The sequence below is a fragment of the Apteryx rowi genome, unplaced genomic scaffold, assembly GCF_003343035.1.
Source record: "Apteryx rowi isolate R43461 unplaced genomic scaffold, aptRow1 scaffold_119, whole genome shotgun sequence".
Taxonomy (NCBI): domain Eukaryota; kingdom Metazoa; phylum Chordata; class Aves; order Apterygiformes; family Apterygidae; genus Apteryx; species Apteryx rowi.
In genome coordinates, this window is record NW_020447408.1 from 1,439,710 (window position 1) to 1,455,665 (window position 15,956).

The 15,956-nt window shown below is 44.2% G+C and overlaps 2 protein-coding genes across 2 annotated transcripts in view; both read right to left on the minus strand.

Moving 5' to 3' along the window:
- TEX47 (testis expressed 47) overlaps positions 1–724 on the minus strand; it is a 5,354-nt gene extending 4,630 nt beyond the window's left edge. The window contains exon 1 of the mRNA XM_026084675.1: positions 700–724. Coding sequence (XP_025940460.1) covers positions 700–724 — 25 coding nt within the window. The remainder of the gene's footprint in view (positions 1–699) is intronic.
- Positions 725–1,375: 651 nt separating this feature from the next.
- On the minus strand, positions 1,376–15,274 carry SLC5A11 (solute carrier family 5 member 11). Its single transcript, XM_026085887.1, has 15 exons — positions 15,143–15,274; positions 14,127–14,198; positions 13,255–13,359; positions 12,653–12,712; positions 12,025–12,129; positions 10,499–10,604; positions 9,573–9,653; positions 8,939–9,144; positions 7,757–7,892; positions 6,860–6,967; positions 5,883–6,033; positions 5,188–5,356; positions 4,137–4,352; positions 2,718–2,880; positions 1,376–1,593 (listed from the first exon to the last, which is right to left on the minus strand). Exons 1-15 carry the CDS (start codon positions 15,272–15,274, stop codon positions 1,376–1,378), a joined length of 2,028 nt encoding a protein of 675 aa, XP_025941672.1.
- Positions 15,275–15,956: the final 682 nt, after the last annotated feature.

A 15,956-nucleotide genomic window follows, 5' to 3' on the forward strand; every position in this document is an offset into this window, starting at 1 on the left:
GGAGGCGCTGCGGCGTCTGCGGAGCGCTGAAGGGCGGCGGCGCGCGCGGGGCCGTTAAGGGGACCGAGGGGCCGCGGCGCGCGCGGAGCCGTTGAGGGGACTGAGGGGCCGCGGAGGCGCCCGGCCGCCGCCTGGCGGGCAGCCCCCTCCCCGCCCCCGTCGCGACGCCACCCCACGGCGCGGCCCCTCGCGCCCGCCTCCGCCCACGAGCGCCGCACACCGGGTGGGGTTGCGGGGGTCTCGCTTTAATGAGCTCGTCTCCAGCTACACAGAAGCCACCAGCGGACACCGTTTGGTTAAGCTCACGAGAAGCAGGCCGAAGTACAACGCTAACAGCGCGGCCCAGGTTATGTTTCCTCCTGGCTGCCGCCTCCGAGGATATGTTATTTAAAATGTTTTTATTGACCCTGGTGGAGGGTTTTTATCAGCGTTAAACTGCTCACAGAATAGTTAAAGGCTGTCCAGAGAAGGGGAAGCGGTGTTGTCAGACACACGCGCACCATCATCCCCCTCCACCAACTCCAGCGGTGCTTGGTGTTAGTTGGTTCTTTTGCTTTGCTCTCTGTTTGGGTTGTTTTAGTTCTTTCAGGTGTATTCGATTATGTTTTAACACTGCCGATCCTGCAGTTTCTGGTTTCTATGCTGCGTGCTGGCATTAGTTAGAGTCAACTTGCTGGTCTGCCCCTGCCGCCTCGGTACTGTGGTTGGTTTTGTCATACTGCATGAAAGACTCACGTATACGCGGACAATAAGAATTACGTTAACTTCAGCACAAACTCACAGGAATGTCAGTGGACCCAGTGCCTGCTGATCGTATGCACGCTTTTGTCTACTGCACGTCCGCCGAGGAAGCTGAACCACCACGAGCTGAGTCAGTAAAGCACCACTCGCTACTGCCACAGGGTAGCTCGCAACAAACGTTGGTCCTSCTTTATACCACTTAGAGACGTTATTCAGTCCTCAAAGGAGCCAAAACAAAAGGAAATCAAGCACATCATAGCTGGTCGTAGAGGCACAAACGGGAATAGAATCCAGATTTCCTGAATTCCAGGTAGTGCTTTATCCCAGTGAACATAATTTAAAGTTTAAAATAACCAAACAACCCTTTTCTGCCTAGATGCCTTCCTCAGCTCCTTACACCTACCCTGTTGTTTCCAGTTTGGGTCCGGTTGTGATGGTGCTAAGAAGGCCCAGCACCTTTTCACAACTGGGTCTCTCATTAAAAATAAGGAAAGTATTAGGGAGGAGGATCTCTATTCTTAAAAAAAGAAATAAAATTTAGAAAGGATTACAAATTACATTAGCCCTCTGCTAATTATTATTATTTACACCAGTTAAAATTAGTTGATGTCACCTTGAATCAAACAGCCAACTGCTATGCAAAGTAGGCCCAGAGGAAGAGCCCGGCACATACACATAATATCAAGTTGATGTTCAGGATGTGTTTCACCAAAGGTTTCTCGTCCAATGAAGCCACTGGAGGTTCAGGTTTGGTCGGCACCACGTTCTCAGAATTTTCCTGTTTGCGCTCCATCCCACAGAGCCACAGAAAGATTGTCATCAACTTAGAGCTCTTTTTGGTATTAGTTGTACCTAAAATGACAATAAATAGTGAGGTAAAAATGTCACCGATATAAAACAAATCCCACCAATGTATCAGTATGATCCTGTACAGCGTGTTTTGGTATTACTGTACAAAAATGCATCATCATTCATTAAATGAATACAAAAGCCCCACCAAGATGAAGGAAGCCCTTCAAATAATAGCTGCTTGGGGCTGTAGTGTCTGTTTCCTTCTTCCCTGGAGATCTGAGTTCAAATTCTGCTGTTCTCAACATTTTAAGAAACAATAATAGTAGACCAAGCCTAAAAGCTTATCTGTAACTGCTTGATGCCCATCAGCTTCCATTTGCTTGTGCATGCTCTAGTCCATTTAGGGTTACTCCAAGCCACGCATTTGTAAATGGAGTTCTCCCAGCTTTGGTGTGGGTTAGGGCATATGTAACTAAATGCTAGGAAGGTAATGACAGCGCACAAAGAAAGTGAGACTTCCCAGCAGTTGGGAAATCTGTGCAATAATTCATTAACTTACTGGCCTTTTCAGCATCTTTTTTTAGGTCTCAGAAATACACAGCAAAAGCTGCATAGTTACATAAATAGTGTCCCAAGCTTAGCAAAACAAGTGATGATAATCATCGCTGGAAAGTGCAGAATGAGTTGCTATGCATGTGGGTACCTAATACCGACAAGTACAAGTTTTAAAAAATGTAAATCCTCCTTCACTGATCTGTCAAGTACTCCGCCCAGGGCTCTGTGTTCTCCCTGCTGCTAGAGCCGATCAGAAAACATCACTGAAAAACAGAAATGGAATTTCATGAAAATAATTGTGACTGTCTTTTGCCCCCCCCCCTTTTTCTCAACCAACTCTCCTTGCAGCAGGTGCAAATAGCGCTAGTCTCTAGTGCAGGATAACGGGCATGGCTCTCTATCCCATCTAGCTCCTTTCCTGATTTCAAGCATATGTAATGCCATCAAGAGATGTAAAAGAAACTAAGCTTATGCTTAGCTAAAACCATCATGTAAAAACCTCTTAGCATACCCTGAAGATACAGAAATCCAGAGGAAGCAGTTTTAATATTTCTTGTCTTCAGAGCCTTTACCTAATACCTAGGATTGTTAATTTTAGGTGTTACTGAGTATGGTGTTGGAGCACTTACATTTATTATCATTTGAACTATTTTCAGAGGCAATGCTTATATCAATCTGGAAAGCTGGACGCTCAGCTTCACACACTCCGTTTCCAGCGTCAGGGGAAGTGCTGACTGCTAGGTCTTGCTTGACTGGTAGATCCCCACGTGTGAACCAGGTAAGCCGACTTATCTGATGGCATGAAGAGTGGTGTTAAAGAAAACTGCTTTCATGGCTGTTTAAAGGACTACCTCAGCAGTATAGCAGCTTGGAGAGAGAATACTTTTTTAAGGGATCAAAATCTGTTCCCCAGCTGTGTTGGAGCAGGTGAGCAGTTAAGTGCTCTCTTGGTAAGTACAGAAGTGATGGCTGCCATTGGAGTTCTGCATGTTGATTTTAGTTTTGTATGGAACATGCTGGCTGTTTATACAGATATACTCGCTGAAGGATGTTATTCTTCACTTTTTGTTACTGAGGATGAGGCATTTCTGCATGGGGCCACCACTGGATGTAGACTGAAAGTGGGTCAGTGGGAGAAGGCCAAGAAGAGAGCAAAAGAATGGAAATTGTGGCCAGTGAGGAATGATTCAAAGAACCGGGGTTGTTTAGAAAAGAGAAGACAGATGGGAGATATGATCATTTTCTTCAAATATGCAAAAGACTCATTAAGGAGGAATGTTCTTGATATCCATGACTGGCCGACAGTAAGGAGTGAGCACAATTTGAAGCTAGAAAGATTCAGGTTGGAGATGAGGAAAAGCTTCTACTGAGGTGGCACATAAGCTCTTGATTTGATCGCACACCTCTCCAGGCACTTTCCATCACTGGGGATTTTTAAGAATATGTTAGCCACAGGTCTTTCAGAAATGTGTCAGGTATAGTTAGTGCTGTCTTGAAACAAGAGGATGCGCCAGCTGTATGACTTCTAAAGGTCCCCTGTGGCCCTGTTTTCTACTGTTTCTGTTTTTCCGTAGCCTTAGTGTGTCTATAGAGAATAGTCAAACGGGCACAAACCTGTTCCAGAGGAAGTATGCTCTCTGCCCTTGATTTCTCTTTTCTGCAAGGAAAAATGGTTCCTCACTAAATTAATAAGAGAGTTGATAAAGATGACCCAGAAGCTGGAATTTCTTGGAAAATAGAGGGAAAGAGCTAATTTATCATGGGTTAAACATACATGTTTGGACTTAAGAATGGCTCTTAGCATCTACTGTTGACCACTCGCCGGGGTGGGACTCTGGATTGATGGGACCAAAATCTTAAATGGTAAGGCAGCAGGTTGCTGGAGCAGAGATGGAATTGCGTTATAGGTTATTGCAAGCATTTTCATAAATAAAGAATGAATGGAAACCTCTGTTTCCACATTATTCATCTCCACGTTATTCCCATAGATGTAATGTGGGACATCCTGGAAACAAAAGTAATGAAAGAAATCTTAGGGGGTGACGCACCATTTCTTCCGAGGGGGGTTCTGTGAGCATGCTCACAACCAGCACAGTGATTGTAGAAATCGCAGCTAGGACCATGGAGAAGTAGAGATAGTGCATGTATTTCACCACACCTGGTCTGATGTCTGTCTCTCCACACTGGGGCTCTGGATAAATGAAGTCCAGCACCAATCGAATGAAGCCCAGCAGCAGCCCAATCACCAGGCCCCAGAATGCACCCTAGGAAATGAAGGTTATTCTTTACTGGAACAAGAAACAAACATCCACTCAGTACCCTTGTCTGTTCTTAGGCTATAAACTGGCCAAGCTTTTTCTTTGCTGTATTGGGAGGGGGCTTCCCTCTCTTTCCTTTCGTGCTCTTGCTGCTTATCGAGGTCCGCTGGTGCTGTTACAGTAGCCTCATACCTCTTTTGTGCGGGGTCAAATGGCTCCTTAATTTTGGTATGGAGGAAAGATACAACAGCTTATGCCAGAATACTTTGAAGAGTGATATTTGTATCCCAATGGTTGTCTTAGCCATGGGGTGCTTTCAACTACTCCCAACGAACAGAAGCCCTGTTAGGGAAGAATTCCCAGATACTCCAGATCCTGGCTTTCCCCTTTTCCCAGCACCAGTCTTCTTGGCGGAACTGTAGGTTTTGCACTCCTACTGCCATTTCGTCTGCCTCCTTAACTCCTTGGGCTCACTTTGCTTTCGGTAGGCCCCATGATGCAGATGGTACTGTTAGTACCATGATAGTCCATGTACTAAAGAAGTGCATGGCTAATCAGCCCCTTACTGGCTCCAAGATTTGTGAAGGACCCTGCTGTTGAGTAACGCAGTCATCTCACTCTTTCTGAAATGACAGTGGAGTCTGGAGAACAGCAGGGAAAACTCCCTTCTGCCAGGGGCTGATTGTTGCTTGGGCTTTGCAGTGGACTGAGTGCATTAATTCTCCCGAACACCACAAGAGCAGATGGAACTGCACCCTGGGGCTGTGGTCTGAACTGCAGGACTCTCATGAGGACAGAGAGACCACAAAGGCAGCTGTGCTGAGCGCAACAGAGTTGTTACCTTTTCATTTGCTCTTTTCCAGAAGCAACCCAGAATAAACACCATTGCCACTGGGGGCTGCAGATAGGAGCTGATCGACTGGATGTAAATAAAGAGCTGCCCTCCCTGGCCAGCCTGTACCAATGGGATCCACAGGATGGATACCACAGTGAGCAGCAGCACAAAGACCCTGTGCAGGAAAAGGATGCTKTTATTGTTAGCTGAGACCTTTCTTTTTCAGTTGTTCAGATTGCACGTCTCCTAGCAAGAGCTCTTGTAATAAGAGGGCCTCCACTCCAGTCCTCCAACAAACCTGTGCAATATGTTTCTTCCCAGAATTCAGCCCTTCCTCGCCTGTATTGGATCCCTTGCCCATTTTGCARCACCACTCAGGTTTCCCCAGGCATCCTCTCTGCCTGTTCGATTCATGCCTATGCTTGTGTATCTTGGTGCTATGAAATCTTGGTTTTGCTCTACTGGCGTTGACTGACTAAGCCAGATTCTCCCCTACCCATCTAATAAGAAGAGTGCAAGAGTGGCTCCAAAGAAAAATGTCTGACATACAGGGGTCAAATTCTTCTTTCATTTTTTCCCGTTTGATGTGGAGCAATGGATACTGAAGATACTATACAGGGGCAGCAGGGAACAAGGTGTGCTGAGAGGTTTCTCCAATACTCAGATTCTGATACAATGTGGCATGTCCTAGCTTTCCTTACCTGCCAATGATCATGAGCTCCCACTCGGAACAGCGAGGCCGTAAGTGTTTCCAGAGGTCCATGGTGAAAATGGTACTGGCACTATTAAAGATGGAAGTCAAGGAGGACATTAGAGCTGCTATCATCACTGACATCATCAGGCCCCTAAGTCCTGGAAGCAAAAGGAGAAGTACAGCCATTCAAAGGACAGTACAGGTAAAGACCATGTTAGGCATCTTCGTGAACAAAAACTCTCAGATAAAATCTTGCAGCTTCCTCCCTTTGTTCCAACAGTACGGCCCACACCAGGTCCTCGGGAGCCTCAGGCAGGCAGCAAGGGGATTCACAGGCGCAGTGACTCAGGCTTCTTCCTTTCTGAACTGGGACTGCAGAGTCATTGCTGGCTGACTGGGAGGGTTCAGCTGAGTTGTAGAGAAAGCAAGAACCTATCTATTCACCGTTCTGTGATCATGTCCCCCTTGGGGTATCTCAGTACTTGGCTTTGCAGCTCCCAGTCCTTAGAGGACTTGCTACAGCCTGGAGATGGAATTGGATGTGCTGAATGTGGGATACATTGCTTCTCAGCTAGGGATAGATGGCAGATAGATGGAACCATTGTAACCAGTCTGGACTCCTGAATGACACCAGCTGTAGGATGTCCCTGAATTCTTCCCTGAACTAGARCAAACCTTAAAAATTGTTTTTAGTCCTGATTTTAAAATGGCCAGTGATAGGGAGGCCCTGTGTACATTGCTTTAACAGTTGATTCTTCACATTGTTAAATATCTGCTCTTTGTCTTTCATCTGAATTTGACTGGACTAGACCTCTGGATACTGGATCTTCTCCCATCTCTCTTGTTGCATGCTGTCTCTTACCACTGTCTCATCAAGCCCAATATAAACCCCACTGAAATTATAGTTGCAGGGTACTTTCCTCTTTGCACATTTCTCACAGATAACTAATCTACCCGTGCCAGCGCTGATACCAGGCTCCTTACCTACAGGCAGAAGTTCTATGACCAGCTTAGGGTAAGCAATATCAGAACAGCCAGATGGATTGCCACAGATTTTTCGACAAATTTCTGGGTCTGCACAAGCCACCAGATCTAAAATAAGCAAGGGGGAGGGAGAGGCAATATTCAGTAATCACCAGAAACAATTATATCTAAACTATAAGCTAGTCTACTAAATGTTGTAAAATATTCTCTGAGATACTGGATATTGGAAAGCTTGGAAATCTTCCAGCAAATAATGCAGAACTATCTCAACACAGTGAGAGAAGAGCAGCACCAGGCTTCCCCCTTTTTCCTTTTTTTTCTTCCTTGCAAAAGATACTATCAATAGAAGTAGCTGACCTGTCTTGTATGTCTGCTTCTTCTCTCGGAATGTTGCTCATTTGAGAATTAAGGCTATCCACCCACTTTTGGCACACTTCTTCATGGATAGGCATATGCACATGTTCTCACCTAATGAGCAGTTTACAGCATTCAGGGGTTGTAAAGGTGGTATATTAGGTGGTATATCAGGCTTTCTCTGAGTGCCTCAAACTTGAATTCCTGGAAGAGTAACATTTTGGGTGCAGGAGGGGCCTGAGTGCATGCTCAGAATGCAGAAGAGCAGCTACAGGTAGCGAGCTGAGAATAGATCAGCAAGATTGCTGTGAGAAAGGATGATAGCAAACTGCTCTAGCACACATAGCGGTGCATTTTACAAGTATATGTCTGGGGTCTCCTGCATGAGGATGTCCTGTTTGTATTTGAAGGAAAATTTCTTCATATTCTGGGCATTTGATGCATTTCAACCTTTTAACTTATTCTGTAGAGCCTGTTCCAGCCCTGTAGAGTAGTCACAATCAGTGACAAATAGAGGGATCAGTTCTCTCCTTCAGCACTTACCTGGGAAGAGAATCCGGCTGATCATGCCTGGCATTACCATCATAAAGAGGGGCAAAATTTTCAAGTAGGAGGTCATCAAGGAGCCTCCTTTGGCATGAGAGAGGTTTTTAGCAGCAAGGGACCTTTGAACGATGACCTAGAAATTAAGAAATCTGTTTGGTCCGCTGTCTTGCGGAGAGTAGCTAGCTGTAGAWGTGGTGCTGATTTCTGTCTGCAGCTGGCCATGCAATCTCTGGCAGTGCAGCGTGTTACTCCAGAGTAAGAGTTCACTCTCAGCTGCACAGATAGAACAAGCACGCTGTCTGTCACTGTTGTAACATCTGCAAGGTGGGGAACACTCTTTACTCCACACTCAACAGAAACTTACGGCTGGATCATTTACTGCTTTTGGCGCAGACTTCCTGCATTATGCACTTGTATACTTTGTTCTCCTCTAAACTATTGAAATCTGAGAAGGATGAAAATAGAGCTTGTCTGTGTCTTTGTAATTCCTGCTTCAGATCCTCTGTGTCTTATGAAAATGTAGGCCTGGAAAGCACTTTTTGCGTCATCAAATCCAAGCCCTTGCTTATGCAGTATACCATGTTATATAATTTCTTTCTTAAACTAATCACACCCCATCTTAGAATTTTCTTTTCATCTTCTTTTGTTGGGGACCTCCCTGACCTGATAACTATTTCTTGTAAATCCAGTAGCCCTTCTGTTAAACCAGACAGAGTCTTAAGCTAGCAAAATGAGTTAGATAAAAGAATACTACACGAACATCAGAAGATAGTTTAGGACTTCACTTTTGCTGGCTCTGATGTTCTCACTAGGAGTGATAGCTATCAGTCCCCTGGAAAGTTGAAAGAGTGTGAATTCACAGGTGATTCACAAGAAGTGAAAGGCTGGAGTTCAAAACCTTTCTAGACTGTGAATTAGACTGGGATTAACCACACACACGCACACACACACACTCCCTCCTTTTTATGTTGAAATTATTCCCAAAACTCTTAGTTGTGCATATCAAACTTTGCTGCTTTGGGTTTGAAACCATCAAATTTTACGGAATTCCTATCAGAAATAGAAAAACAGTCCAGATTTTATCACAAATTTGAGGTTCGTAATTGGATTCAATCACCCAATAACATGTTCTTGAAACCAAACAAAATTGCTGATTTTAATAAATAAGCAGTAACATACCTGGTCTGTACACCAGTACCACAGAGACGGGATGGTCATTCCTACCAAAACTCCTGGCCAAGGAAGATCAGAGGTAACAGGGTCTCGAAAAATGTGAAAAGCATCTTCTCTTGGTAAACCGCAGCTACTGTTTTCCTTGTGGTTGCTAGGAATAGCATCGAAGTATTTTGTCTGCAAACCTTCAAGGCCACCAACTTCAACAAAGCCTAAAATAGATCATAAGARGTAGTTATCACTTCTTAACAGGTTTGTATTCTTATTTTCAGTCTCCGTAGTTTGCTATGGGTGATTCTCCACAAGCATTCTTTAAAATCAGAAGCTATTGACTTTAACATGGGGCTGGATGATAGCTTAATACTGTGAGTCTGCTGACTAGAGAAGTTGCTTGTTCCTCTATAATATTATTTCAGAATGTAGTTCTTCTTTAGATACTTTTCATGGACTAGTCCATTTTTACCACATAAAGAACTAATGGAAGATTATTTTTATGCACATACATTTTAACAGGAACATATTTAAAAAACAGTTCACAGAACATCAATTAAATAATCTGTTGTAGTGATCAAGCATGTCTGTAGTATTTGATAAAGCATCTATCAGAGTTTTAGTAATAAAACCCCAGGGAAATACTCACTGAAGATCATGAGAGTCACAGCCCCAATCAGCATGATGAAAGTTTGCAGAGCATCTGTATATATTACAGCTGCCAGGCCACCTATAGAAATGAGAGAAGCAAAAAACTGTGGGAAATTGGATTTGTTCTGTGTCATAGCATCCCACAATTTAAAAAAAAAAAAGACAAATAGTGTAATCTGAGAACCTTGCCTGGCATGCTGTCATGTTCTGTAGAGTGTTTTGACCATGTTGTGGTGTAGTTCGACCAATTCCTGTGCATGACACTTTGGCTGAAATATCTCATGTTTTGAATCATAATGAGTCACCCTTTGACACTAGAACGCCAAAGTCCAGTATAAATACTTCTACGGGAAATGCTTGGGAAAGCTCCAAGACAAAACCCAAGCTGAATAAGGAGGGAAAAGGGGATCTTTACAAGCAACATCACCAGGGGTGAGCGGTGGGAAAGGAGAAACCTTTATTTGTTTGGGATTTGCTTCTTACGCCATCCATGGCTTTTTTCCATTTGGCCACTCATAAGGTGTGAAAGGGCACCCAAGCATTGACAGTGCTTTCCATTTTCCACTGTTCTTCATGTCAAGCACTCATACCTCCAAAAAGCCCAGGGGGAAAAGGTATTGTACAAATGCCTTGAGTACAGTTTCTCCTTATGCCAGGGCAGACATGTATCCATGTCTTGTATGGCCTTATAAATGGCATTCATTTACTCCTGCCTGGTGAGTAATTTTTTCGAAAGGTGAATTATCAATTGCTTTTTTTTCTGTTGTCCATGCTCATGGCAAAGAACAGATTGCACAGAAAATACAGGGCTCCTATCACAAGCRTGAGGATGCATGGTACATTGTATGAATATACTCAGCTCACTAAGTAGGATGTGTAATGCTGCATAATGTCTTTTGCATGATCTGAAACTCAGTGACGTACCTGCAACAGTGTAAACGGCTGTGATTGCCAGCAAGCCTATAACAGCGATATAGAGGTCCCAGTGTAAGGCTTGCTGAATGAAGAGGGCCCCAGCATACATATCGACCTAGTGAAAAAGATAGTTATCACAGTTGCAATGATGATATTGCTATGGCCCTCTAAGTTGGTAGTGCCAGGGAACATGAATGTTAACCTGACCAAGCTGCTGCTTTTAGTGAGACCAGCTTGGTCTCTTACTGCTTGTGACTTCCTGACTTCCTCGATGTCGTCTCCAAATGGCACATCCCTCTGCAGCCCCAACCCCTTCCTCCTGTACATTAAAACCAGGCTCAGTTTAGTGTTTAGATTTTATTATTATTGGCTTGGGGGGATGGGGATGAAACTATCCCAAGAAGGGTATTGGTATGTGTTGGGTAGGCTTCTCTTCCCCAGAGCAATGAACAGGCGGCTGAGAAGTCAGTGAGCTGACTGGGTAGAGCTGCACAGGCTGAAAACTGGAGCACCCTTATGGGCAAACACTCCCCAGGGTTTTTTAAGACCTGCCACCAATCAGAGCTCCGAAGTTTGCCATAATGTGAATTCCTTTCTGATGACACAGTGACAGAGATTGCTGCTGACAGTGACCTGATAAGGAAGAGTTTCCTCAGGACTGGGGTGTAACCAACTCAGCAGCCACCTTGTCCTGCAACTATGTGAAAATGCTGCATTTTAGGAGAACTTTAGGATAAGCAAACTGCAAAACATGGAAAGACAGATTAAAGGCATCTGAGCGATCCATTTTCTCTCTCAGGAATCATATCATTAGAGATTTGCATCAAATGGCTGATGTTTTTCTAAAGAGAACCGAGTCTAGCTACATGGTGCCCACAGGAATACTGGGAGTAGCGTCAGTTTCAAAAGGAACATAAGCAGGCATGTGTCGGACTGCTCATCCCGCTTTGGCCCTGTACATAAAGGAAAAACACTGGCAGGGTCTCTTCTGATTTTACCAATTCATGCACTGTTGCATAGTTAATAAATAGCTAGTGAGGTGTTGCACAAGGGTTGATTCAGTTATTTATTCAAGGCACTATATCAAACAGGAACAATAAATTACTGAACTCCTTTCACCAGAAGGCATATCAATGCCTACATTGTTGTTCATCTTGCATATAACAGTGTTTGGTATCCATGCAGGGAATAAATATACAAAGGGAATAAACCAGGTAAACTAGCCAGACATATGAAATCTAACAACAAACACATCCATGCTGACCACTTAACTTTTGAATGGATTAYTGCTCAGCATATTAACCCTTAGCTTTCCCTCCTGCTGTAGCAAGCATGCAGATCCTTCATGAGAAAAAAAATTAACTCTTTTTGTTTAGCTTCTCAAAATAATTACAGTCTGTCTTCCTCAGGTATTTTTGTAATACACCTTTCTCTGTTACTATGAAGAAGGGCCAACAGTTGCATTTCTCAGTTTCACTGATCAGTACATACTTTGAAAGTGAATTTAATTCAGCCTGCTTTAATTTTCTACTTACTGATATTTTGGTGAAGATATAGATGAATAAGTAGAGAATAGCTAGGAATATCTGAATTCTCTTGCCTCCAAAACGTTTCCGCAAGTACTCTGGCATGGTAGTAACCTATGTGAGAGAAAATACTGTTAGAAAAGATGCCATACAGTTACCGCCATAAATCGCAGAAGGCTCATTCACAACACCAGTGTGGAGGTGGGTAGTTCGCACTGACAGAAGACCGGAATATTCCTGTCAGTTGCCCTGTTTTGTATTTGGTTCTCAGCTGCCCACTTATGCCAGCGTAACAGCTTAGCAAACACTGACTTTGCTACAATGGCTCTGTATAAACTATGATATGAGGGTCTGCATCTCCTTGGAAGATGGTGCAACTCTATCCACTTTATTCCTCCTTTATCTGAATTCTGRCCCCCATGCCTGAGCCCCTCCTACTGCTCCCAGGCGATGTCTAATCTGCACGGCCCTGGTCCTGTAATAGTCCAGACCATAGACCAGTCTAGTGCACCATGGTTTGCTCTCTGCCTTCCAAATGAAACACAGGTGCACTAGGGAATAGTTAAACCCATGAGCCAAACAGGTGGTTTAAAAATCAGCAAATCATTGATGCACACAAGGCATCCCATTTACTTACTCCCGCTGCTATATAAATTGGAAGGAATAGCCAGGCCAGCACCAAAACGCAAAACATCCCCTGCAAAACAAATGGAAATGAAGGTCAAAGATGCTGGTCATTGCTGTGATCAGGTGGATTAAATACATACACCCTGGGGACACAGGGGCTCAGTTAGCTCTCAGAGGCCTCAAACCACTAACAGCTAGTGGTGACTTCTAGCTCACGCAGTAGGAGTCTGAGCCTTTGGAGCTGCCAGATCTAGGTCCTCCCGTGGTGATGTGTGGGTACTTAGTGAGGAGCTGCCATATACAGCATGAAGACAACTATGGCATCCTGCGTAGTCACCACTTTGATCCTATACTTACCCAAAGGTGACTTTGCCCAATGGTAACATGTCAGAGGATTGGATGTCTCCTGTCCTCTAATAAGGAGATACAGCTGATGGAGGGCCCTTGCTCAGCTATTGAACAGACCCAAACAATCTTAGTTCAAAACTACATAATACAGAAACAGCTTTGTGCTCTCACAGAGCTGCAGGTGGATGTGTGTTAGTGCCGCATGTAATGACCCCAGCCAGCTTCCAGCATTCTTGAGATGTGCTTCTGCCATGCCACACTCACATTCCACTCGTAGGCTGTTGCAGCGATTCCTGATGCTGCTCCTGACCCAGCCAGACCTATGAAGTGGCCACTTCCAACATTGCTAGCAAATAGGGATGCACCCACCTGGAGAAAGAAACAGGAAGTCAGATCTGGCCTTGGCATAAAGCATTATTCTCAGGCCTGGTGTTGGACAAGGATGTAAATGGGGTGGGCTGGTGTTCCAGTGCATGCATAAGCCCCTGTGCATTCGTTCCACAGAGGTTATACAGTGACCCTGTACCCTCATGCCTGACTACAGGGGACATGAAATCCTTTTCACCTTCTGTCACCTTCTTTTTTTGCCTATATGCTCAGTGGCTCTGGCACCTTTCTCCAGGTTCTTTCACTCTTTCACTGCCTACTGCTCATTTGTGGGCATTTTTAGGACCATCCTACTTCCAAATCTATGTCTAATTTTTCACGCAGGAACAAAGCAGCAGATGAAGGTAACATGGAAATGTCAGGTCATCAAACCCTTATTAATWCACACTGACTTACCAGACCAACCCCAAATGAAACACCCCACCTAGCAGACTGGCTCAATGTAAAGTTGCAACCGCCCCAGGGACCTAACAGTTAATTCCTGGAAATCTCCAAATCAAAGCATGCCAAAACAGACAGGCTTTGCAAGCCACCAAGTAGGATCTTGCAGGGGGCCAGGGCTGTGACAGGTATATTGCAGCAGCTCCATTTCCCTTGAATATGGAAAAAAAGCTGGTATTATAACTGGGCCTTTGCAAAACATGGAAGTCGTCTTTTGTTCTCAGTGGAGAAATAAATTCTGCTGGGACAAAAGTGCTTTTCTGCTTACTATAACCTAGGGGCACAAGGAGTCTAACAAAGATACTTACAGGCCACCAAACCATCTCTCCTCCAGCTAGAAAGTAGCCTTTTACAGTGCTTCGCTGTGTCTTCCACATGGACTGGGAAAGCAGAAAAACAGAACAAAAGTTTTAGCAACCCCTTCAATTGCTGCAGAGAACATTACCAAGCATGTGGCAATTTTCCTAGAAAACTCTGTACTGTCATCCATTGAAAGTGAATAGATTTTTTAGGCTAAAGAATCTGCAGTTGCTGCTTGGAAATCCTGCAGGGCTGTAGAAGGACGAGGGGAACAGCCACTGTGGTGAGCCATGCACAAATTTTTCTATCATATCAGCATCCTGATTAAATGTTTTCTGCAATAAGGAGACAACATCACTCCAGATCCATGAGGTATCCAAGCAGATTTTAGACAAGAACTATGGACATCTCTAATTGTCAGGTGCAGCCAGGAGAAATGCTAGATATTGCACATATTACTCATGGACTCTTGTTCTTCAGAGATTTCAGGTACCTTCATACAATACCATCAGAGTTATGCACCACATTTGAAGGGAGTAACTACTCATCTCTATCTTATGACAGTGGCTTGTCCTTTGGCTATTGCAAAAACCATGACAGAAAGATGTCTTTCTGGCTTAATTATGTATGAACTGTATTTTTAATTTATGGAATCTGCTGTCAGGACCTCACTGTGGACAAACGGATGATTTATAGGACAGCATTTGTGTTGAATTCCTTCCTGGTTGAACAAAAACATTATTAATAGTAATACTTTGTACTTACTTACACAGTGTCTTCCATACAAGTGTTCTCAAAACCTTTGCAAACAGTAGGGCTGAACAGCCCTCCTTTAGAGTAGTGAGGGCACTTCCCCAGATTGAAGTGAGGAAAAGGACCTGTAAACTGTGTTTTTCAGCTTGTTCAGTTGAATTCAGTGAAGTGTGGCCTGATTCAAGCCAAAGTAAAATAATTTGAGACCTGAACTGCCATATTTTTCAGTATAACAGAGCACATAAGAAAGCTTTTAATGGTATCTGCTTACCCACAGTCCAACAGCCAGGACAAATACAAAGTACAGAACAAGAACAACAATGTCCACAGAGTCCAAGGTCTTCTGGGGAAACACATCCCACTGGGGAGTCACAGATGATGGAGTGCTGCTGGTGGTCTCCATTATTTCTTATGCAGGATGAGTACTTTTTTTTTTTTGATGCATCTACCTGTTAAAAAATGGGTTTCATGGTTATGAGAGGATGGAGTACTGTGGCAGCACAGTGAAGATGTTGACTGTTTCTCGAATAGTTCAGCAGTTATCAGCCCTGTGGTTTTGACTGTGGTGCTGCTCATACTAGTGCTGTGGAGAGGGCTCATATCTGACATTTGTTTTCATTCATGAATCCCTTTCATCTGTGATGTGAAGGAAGCTGTCAGCAGTCAGGCTAACTGTGGACTGGTTAGATTTCTTTTGACTTGGATAATTTGCCAGCTGGCAGAGAAATGGTATTTCTCTTTAGAGAGAAGGTGTAAATAGCTGAAATAGCCAAAGGAAAGGTCTGGGAAGTGGCATAGCAGAGGGATCCTGATCCTGCTATCATCATGCAAATCCGGCATCCTTCAACACGGTGATACTCTCAGTGTGGGGGGAGCGAGAGAGCAGCCCTGCTATAGAGGATGGGAACAGGTGATCTGAGGAGCCTGTAGCTCTCAGTGCAGCAACACTGCCTGGACTGGCCTTGGTGAGAAGCTACTACTGCAAAAGTGCCCGTGAAGAGCCGTCAAGATGTAAATACGTGTGAACTGTTCCAGGAGTCAGTGGAATTTTTTTCTCTTAGCCACAGAAAGAGCTGGAGCCTGGG

Bases quoted from the DNA above. Each gene is read 5' to 3' on its own strand.
- SLC5A11 (XM_026085887.1), bottom strand. From the start codon at position 15,274: ATGGAGACCACCAGCAGCACTCCATCATCTGTGACTCCCCAGTGGGAT. The intron at 9,145-9,572 runs GTGAGTATTTCC...GATCTATTTTAG, and splicing joins TGTGACTCTCATGATCTTCA to GCTTTGTTGAAGTTGGTGGC. The intron at 4,353-5,187 runs GTAACAACTCTG...TTCATTTCCTAG, and splicing joins GGAAAAGAGCAAATGAAAAG to GGTGCATTCTGGGGCCTGGT.